This window comes from Rhinatrema bivittatum, chromosome 6 (genome assembly GCF_901001135.1).
Source record: "Rhinatrema bivittatum chromosome 6, aRhiBiv1.1, whole genome shotgun sequence".
Lineage (NCBI taxonomy): Eukaryota > Metazoa > Chordata > Amphibia > Gymnophiona > Rhinatrematidae > Rhinatrema > Rhinatrema bivittatum.
This window is the reverse complement of record NC_042620.1, coordinates 168,529,325-168,550,773: the sequence shown is the minus strand read 5'-3', so window position 1 is coordinate 168,550,773 and position 21,449 is coordinate 168,529,325. Positions and strand designations below refer to the sequence as shown.

The following is a 21,449-nucleotide window of genomic DNA, read 5'->3' as shown; positions in this document are numbered from 1 at the left end:
AGTAATTCAGTCAACTAATGCAAAGAGGAGAATGTCCCACCCTTTGGACAGATGTCAGTGCAGGGTTTACACATCTTAATTCCATTTTCCTCCACTTCCATCTTGTTGCTAGGACAAGCACGCACACAGGAACTGTGATCCACTACAAAATTATCTATGAAGAAACAGGAAAGGCCATTACAATGAGTCTGAAGGTCTTTGTTCAATGGCAAAAATCTTAAATAAACCTCTTTATTAGCTGTGACTAGTAGACAAAGATTGATTACTTAAAGACAATGATTTATAGGAGGTTACAATAGTAATATCTATCTATAGATAGATATAGATATATAGATATCTATCTATCTATAGATAGATATCTATAGATATCTATAGATATATAGATATCTATCTATCTATAGATAGATATACAAAAAGTGAGTTGAAGAAATATGATACCACAAAACTAGAATCCTTGACAAGTGGTTTTTAAGTGTCCAGCCAATAAAAATCAACAAAACTTATTATCATCTATGTTAAAAAGATCTGTCTGGCTAAGTTTGAGAGTTTGCCAGAAAAATCTGCAAGGTTAGAAATATCTCCTTGCTGAGTGTGTAGATTTTGTTCCAGCAAATCACTGCCTGTATAAAATGTACCCGTTTTGGAAAAGGTGGAATTTGAGGTGTTTCCAGAGCGTGATTACACTTTTGGTAAAGACAGCGCTGAAAATCAGTACTGTCTGGCTAAAGTTAGCTGGTAAGTCTGTTTGTGTCAGATGCCTGATTTAAGTTAGCCAGATAACTTGGCTTAGGTAAACTTATCCGAATATATTCAGCAGCAGATTTATCTGGCTAAGTGCCACTGAATATCCAGGTAAAGTTAACTTTACCAGTCACTGGCCTGCTGAATATCTACTTCACTCTATTTAAGAACATAAGAACATAAGAAATTACCATGCTGGGTCAGACCAAGGGTCCATCAAGCCCAGCATCCTGTTTCCAACAGAGGCCAAAACCAGGCCACAAGAACCTGGCAATTACCCAAACACTAAGAAGATCCCATGCTACTGATGCAATTAATAGCAGTGGCTATTCCCTAAGTAAAATTGATTAATAGCCATTAATGGACTTCTCCTCCAAGAACTTATCCAAACCTTTTTTGAACCCAGCTACACTAAATGCACTAACCACATCCTCTGGCAACAAATTCCAGAGCTTTATTGTGCGTTGAGTGAAAAAGAATTTTGTCCGATTAGTCTTAAATGTGCTACTTGCTAACTTCATGGAATGCCCCCTAGTCCTTCTATTATTCGAAAGTGTAAATAACCGAGTCACATCTACTCGTTCAAGACCTCTCATGATCTTAAAGTCCTCTATCATATCCCCCCTCAGCCGTATCTTCTCCAAGCTGAACAGCCATAATCTCTTCAGCCTTTCCTCATAGGGAAATATATGCATTTTCTAACAAAGACATTATGGGCTGGATTTTCAAAAGGTTGCAAGCGCCGGGCCTATTTTCAAAAGGCCCGGCGATGTGCGTAAAGCCCCGGGATGCATGTAAGACCCGGGGCTTGCAAAAAGGGGCGGGGTGGTCTGGAGGGAGGGGCGGGGTCAGAGGCTTCCGGCACAGCGGACATTTGCCGCTGTGCCGGGGATCGTGCATCAGCAATTGGCTGAAGTAAGTTTTACATCAAAAGGAAAAATAAAAAAAGGTAGGGGAGAAAGGACAGGGAGGTAGGGGAAGGGAAGGGAAGGTGGGGTGGGGGGGAGGGAACGGGGGAAAGCAGCACGCTCGGCATGGGCTTGGCGCACGCAAGGTGCACAATTGTGCACCCCCTTGCGCTCGCCGACCACTGATTTTATAACATGCGTGCGCCTGTGCACACATGTTATAAAATCAAGTGTACTCGTGTGTGTGCCGGGAAGCGCGCGCACATGTACACCCGCACGCAAGTCTTAAAATCTACCACTATGCATATACCCTATTAACTCTCCATATCACATTGAGAGGTCTGGGATCAAAGGCACATCAAACCGAATGAACTGATCAATGATTAACAGAGTGAGCTGAAGCATTGTAATTCAAATACTGAATAGTATGGATAACATTTATAATGTTTCTGAATTTGAATTGCATGTCAGTAATTTTTAAAAGTTACTTTCTTTGATGCTTATGCATGCTTATTAGGTAAAATGCCCATGAGCATATATGTATAACATTATTAAAGGAGTTACAACAGATAGTAGATCACACAGCTAGGAGTTGGGTGCCATTTAAACACAGTGGGGCGGATTTTAAATGCCCTGCGCGCGTAAATCCGGCTGGATTTACGCACGCAGGGCTCTCGCACGCCAGCGCGCCTATTTTGCATAGGCCGCCGGCGTGCGCAGAGCCCCGGGACGCACGTAAGTCCCGGGGCTTCGTAAAAGGGGTGTGTCGGGGGGCGTTGCGGAATGATGCGGTGTTTCGGGGGCGTGGCGCCGGCCTGGGGGCGTGGTCGAGGCCTCCAGACCAGCCCCCAGGTCGGGTGATGGCGAGCCAGCAGTCTGCTGGCTCGCGCAGATTTACGCCTGCTGAAAGCAGGCGTAAATCTGCCAACAAAGGTAAGGGGGGGGTTTAGATAGGGCCGGGGGGGGGTGGGTTAGGTAGGGGAAGGGAGGGGAAGGTGGGGGGAGGGCGAAGGAAAGTTCCTTCCGAGGCCGCTCCGAAATCGGAGCGGCCTCGGAGGGAACAGGCAGCGTGCGCTGGGCTCGGCGCGAGCAGGTTGCACAAATGTGCACCCCCTTGCGTGCACCGACCCCGGATTTTATAAGTTACGCGCGACTACGCGCATATCTTATAAAATCCAGCATGCTTTTGTTTGCGCCTGGTGCGCGAACAAAAGTACGCGCTCGCGTATGTTTTAAGATCTACCCCAGTGAATATATAAATTAAATAGAGTTTACTAAAGTGCTTCCCAAACCTGTCCTGGGGACCACACAGCCAGTTGGGTTTTCAAGATATCCACCATGAATTTGCATGAGATATTTTTTCATATCATAGAAGTATATGCAAATGTACCTGATCCTCAGGACAGCTTTGGGAAGCCCGGATTTACTATATTCTTAAAATATATGTCAGTATGTACAGCAATTATCTCTTAGTAAGCATTTCTTCAAGTTGACTTTACAATATAGTTTTGCATTATAAGCTTCTACAGTATTTTGAACTTACGTGGACATTTCTTCACACAAAATGCTCCATAGGTATATTTGGCCTTGGGGTTGTGTTCCAACTGAAATGTAGTCGGATTATACACTAAAGGCTGAGGACACTGAGTAACACAGGCTCCACTGTCATTGAAGTTCATACAGGCCTGCAAAAAAGCAAAGAAAGAATTATAGACAAATATTCATCTCACATGATTTGAGGGATAATATACTAATAATTATATAATTCCCACTTTGACGGTAACTTTTAAACTGGCACGTGGGTGCACATTTGCGCACGTGTATCATCCCACGCCCAGGAATGCGGCTGTTTTATAACTTGCTTGCATATATACATGCATGTTATAAAATAAGCTCTACATGTGCACATGTGAACCAAATTTTAAGTAGACACACAAATCCCTCTTCAACTGTGTGTCGGGGGATTTTAAAAGGCACGACTTCTGACGCCATTACCAGTTTTACCAGTTCATCCACTATGTCACCCAGTTAACAGCTAGGTCCTCCAGAACACTCCTAGTTTGATAGCCCCCCCAGTTTCCCCAGACTCTTTAAACAATTCCAAAATGGATCTATCTTTTTTTTTTTTTTTAACATACACACCATCCATAGCAAAAGTAAAGTTACGCGATAGGGGACTTCGGACCGTGCCCTGGTGCATAAGTATGTACATGCGTATCTCTTGGTCAGGCCCTGATGTACCCTTGCCTCGCCCAGACAATGACGATGCCCAGCCCCTTTTTGAAAAGTTTTAAGAAGTGCATGCTGCGGGAAATACATGCAAATCTGGGCAGCTTTTAAAATCTGCTTGGTGTGCAGAAGCCTGACTTATGTGTGCATCCCCTAATTAATGCACTTGCTGGACTTTTAAAATTCACCTTTTTGTGCATTATGGGCTAGAGTTGAAAACCTCTACGCGCGTAAGTCCAGTGGATTTACGCGCGTAGAATGCCTTATGCATGCCGGACCTATTTTATAAATGCCCGGCGACGCGCGTAAAGCCCCTGGACGCGTCTAAGTTCTGGGGCTTTACTAAAGGGGCAGTCTGGGGCGGGGGCGGGGCCATTTGCCAGCACACTCCAACCTGCGCCTGCCTCCAGGTAGGCACAAAAGGTATGATAAGAATTGGGGGGGGGAGGGTTAGAGTAGGGCTGGGGGGGGGGGGGGAAAGGTTAGGAGAAGGGGTGGGAAGCTTAGGTTAGGGGGAACGGGGGAAGGCAGCACGGCTCGGTGCGCACAAGGTGAACAATTGTGCACCCCCTTGCATGCGCCGCCCCCCGATTTTATATCATGCGTGCGTAGGCGCACGCATGATATAAAATCGGGTGTACATGTGAGCGCGCCGGGTAGCGTGCTCACATGTACACCCTCGTGCAGGTCTTAAAATCTACCTTATGTCTGTTTCTTTATTAAAAATATGTTTCTTTGTCCTGATTATCTGATCATTTTGCATGAAACATTGTATAAAAAACCTTGTCTACTACCTAATAGGGATGTGAATCGTGTCCTCGATCGTCTTAACGATCGATTTCGGCTGGGAGGGGGAGGGAATCGTATTGTTGCCGTTTGGGGGGGTAAAATATCGTGAAAAATCGTTAAAAATCGTTAAAAATCGAAAAATCGAAAAACCGGCACATTAAAACCCCCTAAAACCCACCCCCGACCCTTTAAATTAAATCCCCCACCCTCCCGAAACCCCCCCAAATAACTTAAATAACCTGCGGGTCGTTAAAAATCGAAAAATCGAAAAACCGGCACATTAAAACCCCCTAAAACCCACCCCCGACCCTTTAAATTAAATCCCCCACCCTCCCGAAACCCCCCCCAAATAACTTAAATAACCTGCGGGTCCAGCGGCGGTCTGGAACGGCAGCGGTCCGGAACGGGCTCCTGCTCCTGAATCTTGTCGTCTTCAGCCGGCGCCATTTTCCAAAATGGCGCCGAAAAATGGCGGCGGCCATAGACGAAAAAGATTGGACGGCAGGAGGTCCTTCCGGACCCCCGCTGGGCTTTTGGCAAGTCTCGTGGGGGTCAGGAGGCCCCCCACAAGCTGGCCAAAAGTTCCTGGAGGTCCAGCGGGGGTCAGGGAGCGATTTCCCGCCGCGAATCGTTTTTCGTACGGAAAATGGCGCCGGCAGGAGATCGACTGCAGGAGGTCGTTCAGCGAGGCGCCGGAACCCTCGCTGAACGACCTCCTGCAGTCGATCTCCTGCCGGCGCCATTTTCCGTACGAAAACGATTCGCGGCGGGAAATCGCTCCCTGACCCCCGCTGGACCTCCAGGAACTTTTGGCCAGCTTGTGGGGGGCCTCCTGACCCCCACGAGACTTGCCAAAAGTCCAGCGGGGGTCCGGAAGGACCTCCTGCCGTCCAATCTTTTTTGTCTATGGCCGCCGCCATTTTTCGGCGCCATTTTGGAAAATGGCGCCGGCTGAAGACGACAAGATTCAGGAGCAGGAGCCCGTTCCGGACCGCTGCCGTTCCGGACCGCCGCTGGACCCGCAGGTTATTTAAGTTATTGGGGGGGGGGTTCGGGAGGGTGGGGGATTTAATTTAAAGGGTCGGGGGTGGGTTTTAGGGGGTTTTAGTGTGCCGGCTCACGATTCTAACGATTTATAACGATAAATCGTTAGAATCTGTATTGTATTGTGTTCCATAACGGTTTAAGACGATATTAAAATTATCGGACGATAATTTTAATCGTCCTAAAACGATTCACATCCCTACTACCTAACAAGCACAAATATTGGGAATGTAGATCAATACTTCTAGTGCAAATGTATAATAAATTATCGACTAAATACAATTTTTAAAAGTATTGGTTTAATCTGGAAGTAAATATGGTGATGAATTTTGCAAGGAATAAACAGTGAAGGCAGAGCTGAGGGACCTTAAAATTTAATTAAACTTAAATAATTATTTCTTAATAGATCATGGAAAGCCTCAGTATATGAAAGATGTACTAAATCCTTATATGCCTAAGTATACAGTGTGCTCTCAAGACCAAGATTTGTGCATAATTCCATCACCTAATGAGGAGAAACTGATTGCCACAAGTGAACGTATGTTCTTAGGGGTTGGCTCTGTGTAATGAAATGTGCTGCCATCTGATATATATGCTATATTAGATTTGACAGAGTTTTGTAAAAAATAACTAAATTATTATCTATTTCAGCAAGTATTTGGATAATTTCGTTATGATTTGGATTTTATGTTTTCTGTTTCCTATATTCATGCATTTATTTTAAGATGTTTGTATTTTTGTTTTTAATCTATGTTTATGTACTATGTTCCTTGCTTAGAATGACTATTATTGCAATAAGCAGATTACAAGAAATTTTAAATAAATAATAAATAAATAATGTTGAATATGTTGCTGCCATATTGCCATCAAGGTTTATAGACAATATTCATCTACAGTACAAATAATTCTTTTAAGTGTGAGCTGAATTAAAATTTACAAATATTTTTCTTTTAACTGGGACAGCTTTAATCTTAATGCTTCCTCCTAAATGCATTGATACTTCAGCACTGGCCTCCTATATGTCATAATATTCATATATTTATCTATTTATGTATTTATTTTAAATCATTTATTACCCGCCCTTTCTACATTCAGAGATAGGAGGCAGTGTCATTCTATGCTTCTCAAATTGTTATTCAAATGTGTATTGAGTCAGGGCAAGTGTTTTGACTCTCCCAATGAAGCACTACATGCGAACCACATACGTGTTGAAGGCCAGATCTACATGAGTATAATTTCTTCAAATTTTTGATGTCCACAATGACCTTCTTGATGGACTAAATTCAGTTGTTTTCATTGGACTGAGTATTTGATGCATTTCTTGAAGTTTGTTTTTCCCATTTGGGAAATTTTACCCTGTGCCATCTCTCCTCTTGAACTGCATAATTGTTAGAGAGATGGCTCTCCAACCACTTTGCAAGCCCTTTTGGACTGACTGACTGATGATGATGTGGTCCCCTGTGTGGTGAGGCAAGAAAATGTGCCACATGTTTCGGCCTGTGTTGTGAGCCTGACCACAAGAAGAAGAGGGGATCTAGCGACGCTTCACCTATACCAACTGTCCTGCGGATGGACAGCAGGACTTAGGCGCATCCAGTATACTGCAGAAGAGGAAGCTCAAGTCCAGGCACTGGTCAGGGCAGGCAGCATGTGGCGGAGTCAAGGATGCGGTCCAAGGTCAGGGCAACAGGCAAACAAACAAAATCCAGAAGAGGAACCAAGGTTAGAGCAGGCAGCAGGCAGACGGAATCCAGCAGTCAGTCCAAGATCAAGGAAGGCAATGAGCAAGCAGATTCCAGAGCTGGTCCAAGATCAAAAGCCAGAAGCAGAGTCAAGAGGGGGAAGATCCCAGAAGGATGGTGAGCACAAGAGGGAGGACCAGGGACAAGACAAGATATAAGCACAACAAGGAGCAGAACCCAACACATGCTGAGGGACAGCTTCCCAGGAGGCTTGCTGTTGGCAGGGAACCCAGGTCAAGGTTGCCTTACAGCAGGGGAGGGCAAGTGACGTCAACATAAGCAGCTGCCGGGAATTCCCACCACAGTGTGCATAAACAGTGTGTGCAGGCATATGCGCACACCTAGCTGCTCGTATGTCGGATCCCTCCAGTGTGGCATGATGTCATGTGATGGTGGCTTCCCAGGGCTAAGGATGTCTATTGCGGTAAGTCAGGGGAGACCTCTGAGGTCTAACAATAATATTCATGTGACATTTTGTTATATTCTTCGGAAGCTCTGTAACCATATCTCAGAATGAAAACATTCTATACTAATTTCTATCATTCAAAAAAGATCAAATCACAAGTTTAATAAAATCTAAGCAGTATTTTCAATACTAGGTTTCACAAGGAACTTTTAACAGCTTTATAGTTTGCAATAAATCTATCATTTTTAATACAAATATTTCTGATATTTTGCTAATAATTAGGACTACTAGCATAGTAAATAGTCTTAAATTTGATAATTGTTAGCAGTTGAAACTGCATCTATCCTGTTTAAGTGCATTAATGATCTGTGTGTCAGAGTGTTTGCCTTCTGCTCTTTCATGCCAGGAGTTCTAGTTTCAGCAAAGACTGAAACCACCAATTAGGCAACAATAATAATAGGAATTTCTTTTGAATTAGCTCAGGGGAGGTCAATTTTCTAAGTGATAACAAAGCTGGTTTGCCCCTTCAACCTGCCTCTGCTCCTCCCCATTCTCAACTATCTTCGGGAGCAAAAATTAAAGTATGTAACTGAATCACTGCTCTCTCCTGTCCACATATTGTTGATTTTGGTTGAGACAATCCCCTATACAGTTAAGGACTCTGGTCTGAGGGTTAAAAAGTTAAACTGAAAAAAATAATTACCTAGATGAAAGGGGGCATAGAATAATCTTATAAATAACTATGAAAGTAACACTGATTTTGATGATTATTATAGTTTCTAATTATTATGCCTTTTGCACAAATGGCTAAGAAAATTTAATGGATTCTAAAATGTGAGACAAACAGAAATTAACATAATAGATTTGCTCTGAGGGGAGAGGAGAACAAATGAGCTGCATAAGAACTATAGGCCAGTTTTGGAGAATGGCTCTGCAACAAAGTTACCCTGCAGAAAGAATAAGTAATGTCTGTGGTTTAAACTTTAAACTGTTTATGTATATACCTGAACTTGAGTAAATGTATCTTAGGTGATATCTTACTTCAAAACAACAGAAATGAACAATTAATTTTCTTAATGAACCTGCACCCTCATCTACCTCAAGGAGCCTGAAGAAATGCCTGAAATAAATAATTAAATCCCACCCATACCTAACAGCTACAAAATTGGAGCCAACCTATGTCATTGAAACCATCATAGGACAAGGAATATTCAGACATCTTCATAGAACCTCCCAACACAAGCAAAAAAGGAGCACAGAGCCGATCTACCCCAAGATAAGTAACAACTCTCCTGTAATCCTTTCTTCCTAATATTTACTCTCTTATTACTAAATGTTCAATCACTGACAAAATAAATCCCATTAATGATCTACTAGAAGAACAAAAACTACCATCTTCTGCATTACTGAAACATGACTGAAAGACAGTGATAATTTTCTCTTAAATCAAATCAATCACCTCATCTGTGATAACTTTCAATTCCCCAGACACAAACATAAAGGAGGAGGTCTATTAATAGTCAGTAAAAAAGAACTGAAACTTAAACCCTACAAAGTAGAGACTAACCCACCCTACGAGGTGGCAATACTAAAATCAACACAATTAAATATAGGTACTGTCTATTGCTCACCTTGAACAATCCAAAAAAAGACTGTTCACATAAGAACATGCCATACTGGGACAGACCAAGGGTCCATCAAACCCAGCATCCTGATTCCAACAGTGGCCAATCCAGGCCATATGAATCTGGCAAGCCCCCAAAAACAAAGTCTGTTCCATGTTACCATTGCTAGTAATAGTGGTGGTTATTATCTAAGTCAACTTAATTATTAGCAGGTAATGGACTTCTCCTCCAAGAACTTATCCAATCCTTTTTTAAACACAGGTATATTAATTGCACTAACCACATCTTCTGGCAACAAATTCCAGAGTTTAATTGTGCATTGAGTGAAAAAGAACTTTCTCCGATTAGTTTTAAATGTGCCACATGCTAACTTCAGGGAGTGCCCCCTAGTCTTTCTATTATCCGAAAGAGTAAAAAACCAATTCACATCTACCCATTCTAGACCTCTTATGATTTTAAACACCTTTATCATACCCTCCTCAGCCGTCTCTTCTCCAAGTTGAAAAGTCCTAACCTCTTTAGTCCTTCCTCATAGGGGAGCTGTTCCATTCCCTTTATCATTTTGGTCGCCCTTCTCTGTACCTTCTCCATCGCAATTATATCTTTTTTTAGATGTGGCAACCAGAATTGTACACAGTATTCAAGGTGAAGTCTCACCATGTTGGGAATTATTAGAAAGGGAATGGTGAATAAAACGGAGAATGTCATAATGCCTCTGTATCGCTCCATGGTGAGACCGCACCTTGAATACTGTGTACAATTCTGGTCGCCGCATCTCAAAAAAGATATAATTGCGATGGAGAAGGTACAGAGAAGGGCGACCAAAATGATAAAGGGAATGGAACAGCTCCCCTATGAGGAAGGACTAAAGAGGTTAGGACTTTTCAACTTGGAGAAGAGACGGCTGAGGAGGGTATGATAAAGGTGTTTAAAATCATAAGAGGTCTAGAATGGGTAGATGTGAATTGGTTTTTTACTCTTTCGGATAATAGAAAGACTAGGGGGCACTCCATGAAGTTAGCATGGGGCACATTTAAAACTAATCGGAGAAAGTTCTTTTTTACTCAACGCACAATTAAACTCTGGAATTTGTTGCCAGAGAATGTGGTTCGTGCAGTTAGTATAGCTGTGTTTAAAAAAGGATTGGATAAGTTCTTGGAGGAGAAGTCCATTACCTGCTATTAAGTTCACTTAGAGAATAGCCACTGCCATTAGCAATGGTTACATGGAATAGACTTAATTTTTGGGTACTTGCCAGGTTCTTATGGCCTGGATTGGCCACTGTTGGAAACAGGATGCTGGGCTTGATGGACCCTTGGTCTGACCCAGTATGGCATTTTCTTATGTTCTTATGTCCAGCGGGGGTCCTGGGAGCGATCTCCTGCTCTCGGGTCATCGGCTGCCAGTAAACAAAATGGCACCAGTGGCCCTTTGCCCTTACCAAGTGACAGGGGCTATTGGTGCCATTGGCCCCTGTCACATGGTAGGAGCAATGGATGGCCAACACTATCTTAAAAAATGGCATGGGCCATTCATTGCTCCTACCATGTGACAGGGTCTGGCCAATGGCACCGATAGGATAGCCCCTGTCGCATGGTAAGTGTATAGGGCTATTGGCACCATTTTGATTAGTGGCAGCTGACAGCCCGAGAGGGGAACATTACTCCCGGGACCCCCGCTGGACCACCAGGGACTTTAGGCAAGTTTTTTTAGATCTGAAGGGTTGGGGTGGGTTTGGGTTTTTTTTTTTTCTGTATGCCCTTTCTCCTCCCCCCCCCCCCCCCCAAAACAATGAGAAAACTACATGAAATTTTGTGGGATTTTCCTATCATCTTCGGGGACCCCCGATACATAACGAATTAGGAAATAGCGTACGATATTTTAATTTGTCAAAAAAATGATACACATACCTATTACACTCTCAGATCAAGAACGAGACCTAGGAATATAGATCGATGAGAACTATTCAATGAAAAAGCATATAAGCAAATTAATAAAAACAGGATACACCGAACTGAGAATACTGCACCGGCTGAAACCATTGCTAACAATACTAGACTTCCACACTGTTTTACAAACATTGATATTTTCAAACATAGATTACTCCAACTTCTTATTACTTGGCTTACCCTCATGGCTACTAAAACTACTACAGTTACTACAAAATGCTTCAAGCTAGACTCTTACTAGGGACAAGGAAATTTGACCACATCACCCCATCACTGATAGCACTGCACTGACTTCCTGTACAATCCAGAATCCATTATAAAGTATTAACTCTAACTTTTAATATCATCAACAACATTAACCCATGTTTAATAGGAGTGTCACTTCAACCTTACACCCCACAGAGAACCCTCAGATCTCCAAACAAAGGACTTCTAAAGATGACTACAACACGAAGCACACACCTAAATTAAAATAAGAGACAGAATATTTTCTATAGCAGGCCCTAAACTATGGAACTCTCTCCCAGAGTCTCCATACCAGAAACAGAAAGAAAGAGTTTCAAATGAGAACTGAAAACATGGCTCTTTAGAAACGCATACAAAATGTAAAAATCAAATATGCCGATAATATCACTGTCAGAACCTTAAATTATGTAACAGACTAGCAATATGTTTTGAGCGATGTTAAGATAGTGAGTATAATGAAATGGAAATCATAAGTTACAATCTTACCTCAAAGCACCCTAGTTACCATGTACTTTATGTTGATTTACCTACCCAGAATATGCATTTGCTGCTGAGATGAACTAGATTATGTATAAACTTGACCTAGAAAATGTGTATGCTGTTATTTTGTGTATTTGCAGGCATGATATAAAATTAAGCATAGTTTTGCTCGCATGTCCAATATGCGCACTTATGGGTACATGCATGCTCCTTTTAAAATTTATCTGTAAGAGTTTTTTCCATACACACAATATGGGAGAAAAGCCTTAATGAATCTGGCCCTTTGTTTGATGATCTGATATGTTCTTTAGCTAAGAGCCATGATTCAATGGTAGTATTGTTGGATCTTAGTGCAGCATTTGACACTGTAGACCACAGAATTCTGTTAAATTGTTTGTGGTCTTGTGGTGTTAGGAGTTTAGCCTCAGATTGATTTACTTCAATTTTGCTGCATCAATCTCAAAGTGCACTGTTTTTCAACTGCTAATCCTTATCATGGGATTCCCCTTGTGGTGTTCAGAAGGAGATAATGTTATTTTCTGTGTTATTCAATGTATATGTTCAGCCTTTGGCAAGAGTTATTAGATCAGAGGGACTTCAGTTCCAGACATATGCTGATAATATACAGCAGTATCTGGAGCTAGGACTTGATAGACAGGAATCCATGTTTCGTATGAATACTTTAAGAAATATTTCCTTGTGAAAATCAGAGAACATTTTAAAACTTTAATACTAGTAAAACAGATGGTTAGTGGGTTATAAAGCCCTTTATTTGTGCAGTAAGCAGAATTGCTTACCTGTAACAGGTGTTCTCCAAGGACAGCAGGATGTTAGTCCTCACACATGGGTGACATAATCAGATGGAGCCCCGATGCAGAAAATTTATGTCAAAGTTTCTAGAACTTTGACTAGGCACACTGCAGATGCCCTTTACCATGCTTCCATATGGGGTAACAGAATTAATTAAAATAAAAATAGGAGAAACCCAACTCCACGGGATGGCGGGTGGGTTTTGTGAGGACTAACATCCTGCAGTCCTCAGAGAACACATGTTGCAGGTAAGCAAGCAACTCTACTTTCTCTGAGGACAAGCAGGATGGTAGTCCTTAGAGGTGTGCATCCGTTTTCCACGTATTTGTAATCCACACCTTATTTTGTCCTATCTGTTAAATATGTGGGGAGGCGAAACGCATCGCGACTCCCCACGTATTAAACAGATTTCTGTTTTATTCGGCCTCCTAAATAAAAATTTAAACCCTCCACCCTCCTGACCCCCCCAAGACTTACCAAAACTCCCTGGTGGTCCAGCGGCGAGTCCAAAAGCCATCCCTGCATTCTCACACCCACGTTTGCCGGTTTCATCATGACGCCGATAGCCTGTGTCACAGGGGCTACCGGTGCCATTGGTCAGTCCCTGTCACATGGTCACCGGCGCCATCTTGTGCTCCTACCATGTGACAGGGGCTGACCAATGGCACCGGTAGCCCCTGCGACATAGTATGGGCAAAGGCTATCGGCGCCATTTTGAGTCCTGGCATCGGATGGCAGGTCGCTCCTGGACCCCCGTTGGACCCACAGGGACTTTTGGCCAGCATGGGGGGGCCTCCTGACCCCCACAAGACTTGCCAAAAGTCCAGCGGGGGTCCGGGAGCGACCTCGTGCATGCCTGCCGTCCTATGCCAATACTCAAAATGGCGCCGATCGCCTTTGCCCTCACTATGTCATACATATGTATGACATAGTGAGGGCAAAGGCGATCGGAGAAAAGATCTTTAGGTATCACTGCAGGAGAGTGGGGCTTTCATTTCCTTAATTTAGAATATTAAACTGTCTCCTTCCAAAAGCTCAAAGTAATTCACTATTGCTGGAGACAGAGAATATTGGCAGGCTGGGATCACTGCAGGGCTATATATACTGTGACATCAGCTTGCTCCATCTTCATCAACTGGCAGGGGAGCATAAACCTACTGGTCTGAGTCCATCTGTCTACATGCTAGGAAATCCTATTTTACAGGAAGTATTTTGAATAGGATCAAAAAACAAGTTCTGAACACCCTGTAGCATAATTGTACATTTACATTTTTAAAGAAAGAATTTCCTCCTAGCCTGGGTTCCCTTAAAACATCCAGAAATAGGAAAATATTTTGACCAATAAAAGACGTATTTTTCAAATGAAAGAAAAGCCTTAGAAGTGAATTTTCAAAAGATGTGTGAGTAAAAATTAGCACATGTACACATACAACAGCATATATGCGAGTATATGTTATTTTAAAAACTGCAGTATACATACTTACATTGGGGACCACAAGCAAATCTGTACATGTAAAATAGGGATGGGCCAGGGGCATTCCAGGGAGGGGCCAACATTTACATCCATAAGTTTCTATTTTAAAACATGCCAAAATGATGTGCTTAAGTCTTTCACTTGCGTATATTTACTCCTGCACAATACAGCGGATAAATGCGTCTAAAGAATGTGAGTAAAATGTATCCGCATGTCCTTTGAAATTCATAGTACAAATACGCAGGTATATTATAAAGTGAATTTTAGAATTGGCGCGCATGCACACATATGTTGGCCCACGTCCAGGGACATGGTGCATGTTATAAAATAGACTGACCGTGCTCACATAGGCCACTTGTACAGCGTAAGTGGGGGGGGGGGGGGGATTTAAAAGAGGCATGCGCTGACAACATTGCCACTAAACCAGTTCATTCCCAGTTCATCCAGTTCAGAGATAGGTCTTCCAACCCCCCCCTCCTAGTTTAATAGCCTTCTTTCCCCCCAATTAACCCCGACCCTTAAAACCCCGCTGATCTGCCTGGTTTTCTTTGTTTTATCACTTACACATCACCCATAGAAGAAGTAAAGTTACAGGGCAGGTAATCTCGGTGTATGCCCGGGCATATAAGTGTTTATGCACACATCTCAAGTACACGCTCTGAAATTCTCATGCCCCTCCCAGACCATACCTCACCCCTTTTTGAAAACTTACAAGATATGCATGCTCCGGGAGATCTCTTTAAAATCTGCTAGCCGCACATGAGGCCAACCTATTCATGCATTCCCTAATTGATGTGTGCACCAGGCTTTTAAAATTCACCTTTATTTGCGCACACTTATCCAACTAAATTCTAAGTTATCTAGCTAAGCAGCACCTTTGCTGCCACTTAGAAGGATAAATTTGAACTTATCCAGATAAACAGCACTTCTTTTTATTAGACTTATCTAGCTATCTTACATACCCAGATAAGTCCAAAAAAGGGCTAATTAGATGGACAATTAACACACTTTTCAGACTTATCCAGTTCTTAGTCGCATGAACTGGAACTTATCCAGATAGGTGCCACTACTTTGCCAGATAAGTTCAAAATTGCATGGCTCGCAGTTATTACATACATGAACATGTATGGTTGCATATGTACTTGTATTTTATAATCTGCGCATATCATTTGTTATAGATTATAAAATGCAGAAGTAAATTTTCATGCGTATATGGGCACATGCGAGCAGTTTTGAAAGTTATCCTCCCTATGTCCAATGCTTATCTGTCTCATTAACAATAGTTACTAGGAGAGTTGCATGGGAAACAGAAGAAGTGGAAATTTTTCAATCAGGCAAATAATATATTTTAGTAATTGAAGAAACAACTTCCTTGGAAACTTTAAGAAAAATCTAAGTAAAATTTCCTTAACATTGTTATGATTGGTGGTCCGCACGCCGCCCCCATGGACCACCACTCTCACCTCCAAGTCCTGATCCAGCCAAATGCAGCAGGTGATGCCAGCACATGTGGCAGGATGCTGCCAATAAGGCCTACCTTGTGCCAGCCCACTGTTTCTCAATGTGGCGAGATACCACTACCAATCCCACACGGCTGGCCACAGTCACAGACTCCTATGTGGAGTGTCCTCCTTAGGTGCACGTGTGCATCACGCTTCAGTATGTAAAGGAACCACAGAGGGAAAGCCCTATGGCCCCTAGAAATGGCATCATCACCAAGGCCCTATATAAGGACAACTCTTCAGAGGCAACTCACTGCAGCAACAGGTCCACCTACTCCTCAGTAGAGCATGTTGCTACAGCATCCTTGTCTTCAGTTATTCAAATTCTAGCATGGTTGTCTTCAGTCATTCAGTTTCAGTGTCCTTGTCTTCAGTTCTCCACTTCCAGCATCCTTGTTTTCATTTCTTCGGCTTCTTCCTTGTTACCTGCCTGTTCTTCTCCTTGCCTACCTACCCTGCCTATCCATCCTTCCTCTCCATTCAGGTGGATTCCCTGCTTTTGACCTCTGCCTAATCACAGAAATGCCTGACGCTGCCTGCCACTGACCAATGCCTGATCTCAGATGCACCTGGCCTCCACTGCCTATGAAGCAAGCAACCCCTATGACCTCCTCTTCTGCAATCAGCAGAAGCCCCACCTTAATCCTTCTGGCCCTGGCACCCAAAGGCTCAACCTACGGGGAATAAGGGCAGGAATAGGCAAAGCTTCCACCAGGTCTCAGCTTCATCTGGGTCCACCTGCTGATGGTGGGAACCTTCAGAGCTCCTTCCTCAGCTAGCACCAATCCTGCCTCGGCTCAAGGGTCCATGAACACAACAAACATCTCAAGAGGGGGGATTAGGGTGGATTTTGGAAAATTAAGAAACCTGAAATTAAACCTTCTGAAATGGTTACCATTATTCTTCAATTTCTGATGAATCATTTGACAATCTTTAATTAAGGTGACATCACATTCTTGCAATTTAACATATTAATCTTTTAATGCTGTTAATGTTGCGTTGGAGGTGGACCCTTGGACCGAGGTGGGGTTGATGCAATCCGTAGGTAGGGACCTACGGGTCCCCACTGTCGGCAGGCAGAGTGGGCTGATAGAGGCCACTGGAGCTTCACCTATACCAGCCCTCACTCCCCGCGGATTGAGCCTTTGGGTGCTGGGGTCGGCAGGACTTAGGTGGGCTTCTGTGTGTAGTCGAGGTGAGGGTTGTTTCAGCCCAGAGACAGCAGGTGAGAGATTGTACAGTCTTACTCTGGACAGGGTAGTGTCCTGGAAACTCGAGCGCCAATGGAACAGAGACAGACAGGGGGCACTCGAGCAAGAGCAGGCCGAAGTCTGAATAAACCACATCCAGGGAGTAAGCTGGAGAAGCGTCAAAGAGCATGCTTGTGTCAGGGCTGGCGGCAATCCGAAGGCAGTGGCAAGCAAGGCTGAGGTCTGATCATGGATATAGTTAATAGCACAGTCAGACGAAGCAGAGGTCTGGGTCTGGAGATAGGCATTAGTGTAGTCAGGCAAAGAGGAGGCCTGGGTCTGGAGATAGGCAACAGTGTAGTCAGGCAAAGCAGAGGTCTGGGCTTGGAGAGAATCAATAGTGTGGTCAGGCGTAGTGGAGCTCCAGGCTTGGAGAGAGTCAGTAGCGTGATCAGGTGTAGCGGAGGTCCAGGCTTGGAGAGAGTCAATGACGTGGTCAGGTGAAGCAAAGTCAAAGTCTGTGTAATCAATCCGAGGAATATAGAAAGGTAGGTACAAGGAGATAGGAACCAGGAACAACGAGGAACAGGAACACAGAGATGAGATGAATCTCTAGGAGGCAACGAGTACTCAACCAGTGAGGAGACCTGTTGCAAAGGCAACGCTAGGGAGTGGTGCCTGAGCTTAAGTACTGAGCTAGGTTGACATCATCATCTGGGGCCACGGCTAGGTTCCCGCCGTGGTCCCTACTTAATCTTCAATGGTGTGCGCATGTGCACCTAGGGAGGGGCGTGGTGTGGGTAGCAGCGTCTCCCCTTGGGCCACGCGGAGAGGCCTGATGAGAAGAAGTAGCAGGACCGGGAACACCAGGAATTGCAGCAGGGCTGGAAGCACTGGGGGAGGCCCGAGAACGGGGCTAATGGCCCACCGCCGCCAGCGAGGTGAGACCAGGAGCTGGAGTCACTGTAGAAAGGTGAGGGGGCCGTGCCACGGGTCTGCCATGGACGGCATGCACAACGGTTAATTTCTTTAATTGATCTATCGATTGAAAATGTGCACTTAAATGAATATTCATACCGCCAACAACTCCCAAAAGAGTCAATTTTTGATGACATGGATTGATTCAATTATGTGAAAGCTACACGTTCTTCTAAGGTGACTACTTAATTCTGGAGGGAGTAGTTAGAATTACTCCCCATCTCCAGCAAGACTGGGGAATAGAAGCACTTATGCCTCTGATTGCATTGGTACTTTCACTTACAGTTGTCAATGCTGCTCGCAGAAGAGTTGGTCCAAAAGAGACAGAGGTCTTATTGTAAATTGAGCTGAGGCTCCTAGTTCAATCTGTCCTGAGACAACTTGTGCTTGTAAAAACATCTTCAAAGTTGACTGTGAGGAAGCAGGAGGAAACACCAGTTCAGATAGGTGAGAACAAGCATTTCCTTTTCTCTTCCTCCGCACCAGAGTTCCTTAAGATTAAGGCAATAATCTGATAAAGCTGTTCAAGGGGCACACCCCTTTGGTGTCTAGATTTGGCATCCTGGCAGCAGTGTGCCACTGTATGCAGGTTTTTAACAGGTCTCTGATTCACTCCCTTGACATGAGAGAAGGGACAACACCTCTGAGAAGAGCAGCTGAGTCAGACAAGTGGAAAACCCTCCCTTGCGCTTTTCCCAAAATATTTTTTAAATGTATTAATTAATTAAAATTATAAGTTTTTTGAGGAAGGCTGTCTATTATGTTACTGCATTCCAAACAACTGTATACATGTGCATACTATGATTCTACCTTATTTAAAAGTTATGACAAGATAGTCTGTCAAAACAATCATAAAAGCTGTCTTTAAACTGGTAAAGTGTCCTGCTGTATGATAAAAATCTGCATATTACCATATAAATGATTCAAAATCCCTATTTGTAATGCTTATAAATGCACCAATATGTAATACAAGCTGATAGGTAATAAAAGTTGAAATGAAAAAAAACATGAAATCATGAAATTATAGCTAAAATATTGAACTGTGTATAAGTAAGAAAATGCAAGAGTAGAAAGCGGGAGGTTTATTATTAAACCAAAATATATAGCAGAAGAATGGGTGGAAAAAAGTAATGAGATAATGCCCAAACATACAAAGCAATCCGTGTCTTTGGGTCCTGAACAGCCTCCAGCACACTCCCGATGGCAGCAATCACTGACATATGACCCGTAGCACCGTCCATCACACTGCTCGGCACACACGGTCTTTGTTACTGGAAGAGACAGGGGAACAAGTAAGAAATGAAAAAGGATAGGCAGGTAATTATCAATACCAATGGTTGTCCTAGTCAAAAGTCATCTGCTATGGTTGTAGACAATGCAATAAGAGCAATTTTCAAAGCCATTTATACATAAATCATTTCTCTGAAAATCCGTCCCCCATCCCCATGCGGCTAAAAGTTTGAACACTGTGGACAATGCATGTACTTTTGGCAGCATTGAGAAGAGGCAGCAAAAAAGCTCATGTGTAGATTGCATTTTCAACTTTATGAGCGTACTTTTATAAGCAGGCGCTAGTGACCTTGGTTACTCTGTACCCATAGCAAGTTTCAGACAAAAATATGTGCGTACTTATGCTTTGAATATTTCTGCAAAATCCCCAGGTTAAAAACATTCATGATTTGTATCCATATGCATAGTTAGAAAATTGTCTTCTAAGTGACATAAAGCCATATGTACTTAGCTATTTACCCAGGCACAAAATGATACATCTGGCCTTAAATCAATTCCTGAATTATTTTCTTTTCAAAGGTTACATTGTATCAAGCATTCCAAAACCTCCTAATGATAAAAAGAAAAAAAGTCAAGCATGGTCAAAAGGAAGCATTGACTTTCTGAAAGAAAAGATAACTGCTATAAGCATGGCAGCTGCCCTGGAGAAGCAAAAGGAAAGCTACAAGCTCTGCAGAACCACACAGGCAAGGCAGCACCGAGGCTCTGCATTAGGGGTGTGCATTCGGATTGACCGCATTAGTAAAACGCAACTCATATTTTTTTTTTACTTAAAAAATTGATTCGACATAAACGATCGGATTTCCCACATATCGAACATAGATATGTTCGATATGTGGGAAATCGCGATTGTTGAGCCAAAATAAAAATATAAACCCCCTCACCCTCCTTAATCCCCCCCCCCCCCCCCCCGACTTACCACAACTCCCTGGTGATGGAGCGAGGAGTGAGGACGCCATTTCTGCAATCCTTGGCGAGAAGCATGTGACGTCGGCGGCACGTCGAGTGACGCCGGCGTCACGTGATTCCCGGCTCGTTCGCGCCGGACGGCTCGTTCGGCCCAAAAAGAACTTTTGGCCAGCTTGGGGGGGTCAGGAGGCCCCCCCAAGCTGGCCAAAGTTCTTTTTGGGCCGAACGAGCCGTCCGGCGCGAACAAGCCGGGAATCACGTGGCGCCGCGTCACTCAGACGCGACGTCACGTGATTCCCGGCAAGTTCGCGCCGGACGGCTCGTTCGGCCCAAAAAGAACTTTTGGCCAGCTTGAGGGGGTCAGGAGGCCCCCCCAAGCTGGCCAAAAGTTCTTTTTGGGCCGAACGAGCCGTCCGGCGCGAACTTGCTGGGAATCACGTGACGTCGGCGTCACGTGATTCCCGGCTCGTTCGCGCCGGACGGCTCGTTCGGCCCAAAAAGAACTTTTGGCCAGCTTGGGGGGGCCTCCTGACCCCCTCAAGCTGGCCAAAAGTTCTTTTTGGGCCGAACGAGCCGTCCGGCGCGAACTCGCCGGGAATCACGTGACGCCGCGTCACTCGACGTGCCACCGACGTCACATGCTTCTCGCCAAGGATTGCAGAAATGACGTCCTCACTCCTCGCTCGATCACAAGGGAGTTGTGGTAAGTCTGGGGGGGGGATTAAGGAGGGTGAGGGGGTTTAAATTTTTTTTTTTGCACATATGTACATATACCCAACTCATTGGATTTTTTTTATGTCCATATTGGCCGCAAGTGGGACCCCCTTTCGGACATAAAAAATATGAACATAAAATTTTGCTCTGCACATCCCTACTCTGCATCAGGGCCTCCTGACATCACAAAAATGATGTGGTGTCTCAGGCATGCTGGCACCTGCGAGAAAAACCCATCAGGCTTCAAAAACGGTATTGTGGTTATTAACTAAAGAATGGCTAAATCAATTACTTTACAAGTAATGCTGAGCAGGTATGTTGAGGAACATTTGGGATGATGTAGATCCTGTTTTAAATAACTGCCCTTTGATGATTAGAGACAAAATGGTAAATTTTAAAAGCCGAGCATGTGTCAAAATTGAG

General features: G+C 43.8%; 1 protein-coding gene across 4 annotated transcripts in view; it reads right to left on the bottom strand.

The window, feature by feature from the left end:
• Nucleotides 1-21,449, bottom strand: part of ERBB4 (erb-b2 receptor tyrosine kinase 4) — a 2,403,189-nt gene that overhangs the window by 791,469 nt on the left and 1,590,271 nt on the right. For all 4 annotated transcript variants that reach the window (XM_029606129.1, XM_029606130.1, XM_029606131.1 and 1 more), the window contains exons 6-8: nt 19,266-19,384; nt 3,193-3,334; nt 41-154 (exon numbers count right to left, since the gene is read on the bottom strand). In XM_029606129.1, coding sequence (XP_029461989.1) covers nt 41-154; nt 3,193-3,334; nt 19,266-19,384 — 375 coding nt within the window. The remainder of the gene's footprint in view (nt 1-40; nt 155-3,192; nt 3,335-19,265; nt 19,385-21,449) is intronic.